The sequence below is a fragment of the Micropterus dolomieu genome, linkage group LG12 (genome assembly GCF_021292245.1).
Source record: "Micropterus dolomieu isolate WLL.071019.BEF.003 ecotype Adirondacks linkage group LG12, ASM2129224v1, whole genome shotgun sequence".
Taxonomy (NCBI): Eukaryota; Metazoa; Chordata; class Actinopteri; order Centrarchiformes; family Centrarchidae; genus Micropterus; species Micropterus dolomieu.
In genome coordinates, this window is record NC_060161.1 from 3,593,022 (window position 1) to 3,600,181 (window position 7,160).

The window sequence follows — 7,160 nt, forward strand, 5'->3', positions numbered from 1 at the left end:
GCCAAATTGTTCTTTTTTTTTGTTTGTCTTCATTTAGGCCTGCTAGAATAGTAGGCAGTTTCAAAAACAGCCTAAGCTTTGAATTTCTCCACATGTTGATGCAGTGTGTTTTTTTTTACCCTCTGTAAAAACAAAAGTGTAAGGAATGGATTTAACAGTGTGTTTGATAGCAAATATTTTATACTCCGTGTTTGTGGGGTTACAGGTTACATTAAAAACAGCCCCAATCACGAGCCGGTCCCAGATGCTATCAGAGTTTAGGCGAACATTAGCGGCTATGTCCTGCTCTTTATACTGAAAATAAGAATAAGTAAGTGAGCTGAGCGGCCAAACAAAGTTATGTGAGAATGAAAGAAGAGTATGAACTTAGGTTTTCTGAATCATACCCACAATACTACGAGTAACTAGCTCTAAAATGCAATACAACAATAATGCTGTTTCTTTTTTTCTATGTCTTCTACATGGAATTTTTTTACCAGGGACCCGTTAGCTGTGCCCTCTGTCTTTTAGCATGACATCATGTATGTAGCCATAACAAGTGCATATTTAAGACCCCTGTACAGAACCCTGAGGTTAAAACAAGTCAGCATGTTGAGGGGGGGAGGTCTTGGTCATATTGGTATGGCGCTTCCCATCAGAAATGCATTATCTGGCCAAAAAGCCAGTTTAAAATACAGTTTAGTTATAATTTATTTAGTTTTTTAAGTGTCTCTGTGTGTCTTAACAGATCCCATCCACAAGTCATATTGGCACAATAAAGCTCCACCTATTTGTCTTTGGCGGCTTTTAAAATCTTAATTTTTAGCTGTGTTTATAATGTTAATTGTTTTGTAATTGAGGTGTTGTCACGTTATCGCCCTCGCAGCTCTGATTTGGTTCGTAAAGCACAGACAAGAGTTTGATGACACCAGACCTGGTTCAAATCAGTGTTGCATATAATTATTGGCTCTTGTGAGAAGAGGTCGGTTCAGCTGTGCAGTAGTTGTACATAGAGAGAAGACTTTTTTTGTGTGTTTTTCTGGCAGCTGTGGTCCAGTGTAGCCAAGAGCACGATTAAACCAGAGATGTAGTGGAGGGTAAACCCAGGTGTACTCAAGTTCACCCACTCTTTGTTTTGTAATGTAGCCCACCTTCCTTTAAAGGAACAGTACAACATTTTTGGTTGGTTTCCATCCCAGCCATGGTCAGATGAGCATGGACAATTTCCACACATTAAAGGTGATAATCTATATTTTTGTAATTGTCAACAAATCACATGTGCAGACTCAAACCAACAATGAATGAGGCGGGAGGAAGGGACTCTCTTTCAGGAGACAATCCAACACATTGTTGGAGTGGTTGACAATAACAAAAATATAGAATAACATCAGATTTATTCTTTAATTATGCATTTGATTTAATTAAATACAGCTGAACCAGGCGTTGGTGAACTGGATATTTTACCCTCCCCTACATGGCCATGCAGATGCAGGCACAGTTTGTCCCAGGTCTGGAGGACACCACGCATACAACGAATGTACTCTCCGAGTTAACGTATAGCTCACACTGAAGAGAACGCCGTGTTTTAAGACCTGACTGTTGTCTCGCCGTTCAGGCTTAAACTGGCGCTCATTCACACAGAAACGGGTGGAGATTCTCCGATCACAAATGAATGACGTCGTATCAGCGCTTTCATCCAAAGTGACTTAACGTGCCGTGAATGCATATAGTTCCTTTGCAGTAAACTAAACAGCTCATGACGGCTTGTTTAATAGAATCATTCCTTTTCTCTGCGTCGTTCTGTGCGATTTGTTTACACGTCGGTTTTGCACTCATCCAACGATAAGAATGTAATATATAAAAGACGGTATTTGGTGTAAAATGTATATTTGCTGTCGGTGGTTTAGGTTTTGTTGACAGTGTTGATAGACATTTTGTAAACAAAGCTATTATGTGTCGTCAAGTGGAAGTAGTAGTCCTACTGTACCTTAACTTGGCAGAACATTTATATGGGTCACAAATCTTTTTATTTTTAATTTGTCATCAGGGTGTCTTCAGGTCCTGGAAAGGTCTTAATATGTATGTTATGTCAATTCAAGGCCTTAAAGGATTTATCCTGGACACACTGATTAGAGCTGCACGATTTGGAGAAAAAGTCATGTTGCGATTATTGTGAACAATATTGCGATTCGATAATTGTGGAACAAATGGTACTATGAGTCTGCTTGCTTAATTATTATTTATAACCATAACTAGTAAAACAGAACATGGCGCAGCTTGTTGCTCTCAGGAGGCGGCTAGAAGCAGCATATATGGGCACACTGGCACCGGCTCAATGTACTGCAGAGTCTCTATCCACAACCTGGAGGAGTTACTGTACATGAGTGTATTAAATAAAGAGTATAATGTTTAGTTTAATAGTTTACTGCTAGTATAACAATAATATATTAAATACTACATTCATTATAATTTCATATAATAGTATACTTTTTTTTACCACCAGTTGAATATTAAGTCCAGTTACAGCTGTTTCATTTCTGTGGGTTGTTTTTATTCATTAAATCTTTGTGCAAGCAAAAGGCTCGACATTGTTCTCTAATTTGTTAATGCGGAGCACCCGGGCCTTTCTCTCGGTGCTCCGGTGGCGAGTCCGACTACATTTTGAACGATTAGCGGCGGAGCGGGGAGAAGGTTTACGCTAGGTTGTTGTCTTAAAAGTTACTGGCACACTGCTCATAGATAACTTTTCTCATTGCAGGTAGGCTTTTCTGTTTTGGGTGCACACGAGAGAGCCCGGTGTGGGCGGAGATAATGAGCAGACTGCAGCGCACACAGAGAAGAGATCGACACACTCCCTTTTCTCTGTTTATTAAATCGCACACTTTTTGCGGTTATGCAATCGCACATGACGACATCGCGATTAGATTAATCGTGCAGCCCTAACACTGATATAAAGAAACAAATGTGTTCACCACAAAGTTTGAAAACTTGGTGAGAAGTTATTATGTCCTGCAGACTCTCTTCATGATGATTTTCTGGTTAGTAAATAACTAACTTGATTTTCTAAGTTAGTCGATCTTATTTAAATTTCTAATTGGCAGTTGTAAATTCTAGACAATAGACCTGGCAGGCACCCTGAACAGCAGTTGTGTCAATCGTGATTTATTCCAAATTTATTGGAAGTGCACTTTTATTGTAAAGCCAAATGGTGTACTGTAACAAACCAAGTCAGATTCACTGATTGATCTTGCAGTTTCAGTAACACCTGATATTGCATGTTAAATTGAATATCTCTTTAGCATCAGCCATTGTTTTATTTATATGACTTCAAAGGCCATATCAGTTTACTCCCCACTGCTTCTAACCACATAAAAACTGATCCAGATACATTTGGTCAAACCGCCCACGGAGTATTTGTGAGATCCACGTGTGATCAGACTCCTGAGTCCTTTAGCACTTTGTGAATTTCGGCACTGATGATCTAAGCACAAGTGTTGCTGCTGCTGTCGACTAAAACCCCATCTCTTTTTACTTCTCTAACTGAAAGAAACAAGAACCAGTTTATGTAGATACTGTATGTAACAACAGCATTAAATATTTATTTCGTTTGTTTTTCAGTTTGAATGAGCCCTAGAGTCACTTGTGGTTTATTTTTCCTAATGGGGTTTATGACAAATGAAAGCGCGTCGGTCCAGACTTTCGGTCAGACATTCATGATGAAAACCGACTTATTTCGACTTCTGGAGGTTCTAGTTTTTGTTTCTGATTTTAGAAGGACTTTTTCTTTTTTTTTAATGTGAGAATGCATCGCTCTGTGTAATGCCTGGTGCACATGAGAGGGATTTTCAAACCGGTCAGCTCGCTCTTATTGGCTGTTGAGAGTTTCTGATCAGAGGCTCCCGTATTTCATATCGCAAGTATCAAGCGTAGATATTTACGATTCAAGATCCACTGCAAACCCCATCCATTCCTCTTCCCTGCAAACTTCTGCCCGAAGCGCCACGACTCCCTAACAAATAATACATACAGTATTTTGCGGCGTGGATATAGATTGTCTGCGCCCTGTCAATGCCAGCAAACTTGGCTAACTTTAGTTAGCATGGCTGCCCTGCAAATATAATCGGGGAAACATGTTTGATATTTACAATGTCCAGTTGGCGACCTTACGATTATGTCTGTAAACTCCTCACACTAACGATTATTTTCATAATCGATTAGTCTGTGGATCATTTTTATGATTAATGAAATCAGTCGTTTGGTCCATAAAATGTCACAAAGTGCTGAAAAATGGAGATCAGTGTTTCCCAAAATCCAAGATGACATCCTCAAATATCTTGTTTTGTCCACAACCCAACGATATTCAGTTTACTTTCATAGAGGACAAAACAAGCCGGAAGATTTTTACATTTGAGGAACTTTAAATCAGAGAATTTTCTTAAGAATTTACTCAAAACTATTAATCGATTATCAAAATAGTTTATTGGGTTACTACCAATCGATTTATCGACTAATTGTTGCAGCTCTCCTCACACTACAGGATCATTTGGGCCGATAATATGTTCCGACCAGCCTCTGCGATTATTGGGAGCGGCGAATTGGACCCAAAATCAGTCAAATTATAATTTTTAATACAACCTGACCTTAGATAAAACCACCAAATCAATGAAACTCCAGTTATTGGGTTTTTTATGCACACAGCAGCATCACTTGTGAAAGATGTGTGTGTGGAGGAGTGTGTGTATTTCCTGTTGTGTGTTGAAGGTGCTCAGTCATTGGAAAGGTGGTGGAAGATGCATGAAGCCTCAAATATACTCGGGGGCGGACAGCCGTGAGCCCCACGTTCCACACATGCGCGGTAGATCGGTTGTTGCCCTGGTAGCGCTAGTGGTCACGCGGATGTCCGCACAGACCCGACGCGTGCCCCCTCTTTTTTCTTCACGCGGACCCTCGCGGATGCGTAAAAGTATAATCCATGCATGAGGCAGCCCTACTACTACCACTACTACATATGTAGCTGTTGTGTTACTGTGAAAGCATGCTTCATATGTAGCAACGTATAAAATACTGTTATCTTGTACTACTATGTGTACTTTTGTAGCAGAGCGAGGTCTATTTTATTGGTAATTTAATGGTGAAGGAACGTTGCACTAAACCAACCCAGAGCACTTAGCCTGGAGCTGTTGGATTTCATATGGAGGGAGTGTTGTGTACCTGGACAATCAGCAGGGTTCATGCACGGGTTTGGAAAAGTCTGGAAAATTAATTTTTGTAACTTCTGTGTTTTTGAAATGTTTTGGTAAAACGTGCAAGAGCTCTGAAACTGAGAGAGAAAAAGCTTGAAGTAGGTGAAAACATATCCAAACAAGTATCCTATCCGGAGTTAATGTTAGTTTTATTATGACACTACTACCTTTCTCGCCGTGAGTCGGTAGAGATAAAGTTAGTTTTATGTTGTGTGTTTCCCGGCGCCAAGTTCGAAATCCTTGAGTTCGTCATGTTTGTCTGTAGGGATTTCGTTTGCAGAAGTGATCTCTAGTTTTGTGCCTTCACTCAAAAACTCTGTAGTCTGTATAACACTGTGCAAAATGCAATACTGTGAAGAACTGGAATACTTTTTATGTTGAAACTCGTTGGTCTGTGTGATTAACCATTGAAGATTAAAGATGCAAACGTGACACCAAGGTTTTAAACACATTGTGTTTTTATTCAAGTGTGCAGAGTTATCACTGCTGCCAAGATAAAACTCTAACTATACTGCTTTGCTATGATTATAATTAGCCATGCTTTTCATCTAGTGCCAATGTTTTCAGTGTTACTTAAGTATTTCTATTTTATTTATAATTATATGACAGGTTTACTAGGTTCTTTGCAGATTCATATAATTAATTTTTATGAGTAGAACCAACAAATAAATTATTCATGTATTTATTTCTTTATCAGTCATCAATCATAGATGAAGCAGTTTATAAAGTAGTTTAAATTAGCGCCACTCAGTGCTTTAATGCATTAATAATTGTGTTATAAAATGTATATTATTCTGAAATGAGTTAATTGTTGAATGTTAGTATTTAGAGAGGCAGTCTGATTTGTTTTCCTCCATTTTTTCCTCTGACACCCTAGTTACTGTTGCTTTGCTGCAGTACTCACAAACAGCCACTTGAAGTCGCTCTCCTGCCACAGGAAAGCTGAGACGTGTGCGTTGCTCTGTTCACTGAGTGGGTTACATCAGGATTCACAGGCGTTTTTGCCTCAACATGACTCAGCATCTTCATCTTCTTCTTCTTCAGCAATTTGACCATGTTGATCTTTTGTGCATGTAGAGGCGTTTATTGCCAAAGTTTCACATATTCTAATCCTACATACAGGAGCTTTAAATAACTGGTGGTTTTCTGTATTTTTGCACATTTGTTGTGAATACTTGACATTATGTTGATGGCTTTCCAAAGCATATGCTTTTATTTATGCCAGCGTTGTGGGTCTAAGGTGGGTCAAAAACTGCTGGTTGGTCAGTGGTTCACCTCTTTGGTCCAAACTGAGCTATAGCAACAACTATTGGCTGGATTGGATGAAATTGTGTAATGACATCACCCAAGTACCTCAAATTTGTACTTAAAATGTATTAATTTTATCTTAAAGTAACCGCTTCAAAGTCATTATGGTGTTACACTGACTTGTAATAATAATAATAATAATAATAATAATAATAATCCTTATTTGTAGAGCACTTTTCAAAAACAAGTTACAAAGTGCTTTAACAAGTGTAAAGAATAATACAAAAAAGATAAGAGCATGAAAATTTAATATAAAATTAGTAAAATACAATAAAATAAAAGGGATAAAATAAAGTCAAATAAGATCGGGAAAAGCTCTCCTATAAAAGTATGTTTTAAGAAGGGACTTAAAAGAGTTCACTGACTCAGCCGACCTGATTTCCTCGGGCAGGCTGTTCCAGAGCCTCGGGGCCCTGACAGCAAACGCTCTGTCCCCTTTAGTTTTCAGTCGAGACTCTGGAACAGACAACAGACCTCTGCCCGAGGATCTCAAGGTACGTGCTGGTGCGTATGGGACTAAAAGGTCAGAAATATAACAAGGCGAGAGGCCATGAAGAGCTTTAAAAGTGATCAATAGAATTTTAAAGTCAATTCTAAAACATACTGGGAGCCAGTGTAATGAAGCTAAAA

General features: G+C 38.8%; 1 protein-coding gene across 5 annotated transcripts in view; it reads left to right on the forward strand.

Moving 5' to 3' along the window:
- The window catches only part of znf365 (zinc finger protein 365), a 33,997-nt gene that overhangs the window by 9,368 nt on the left and 17,469 nt on the right, over window positions 1–7,160 (forward strand). Inside the window, exon 7 of one of the 5 annotated variants that reach the window (XM_046065819.1) lies at window positions 2,738–5,654. The exons of the other annotated variants lie outside the window; for them this stretch is intronic. Coding sequence (XP_045921775.1) covers window positions 2,738–2,741 — 4 coding nt within the window. The 3' untranslated portion in view covers window positions 2,742–5,654. Of the gene's footprint in view, window positions 1–2,737; window positions 5,655–7,160 lie in introns of those variants that run through there. 5 annotated transcript variants of the gene reach the window in all.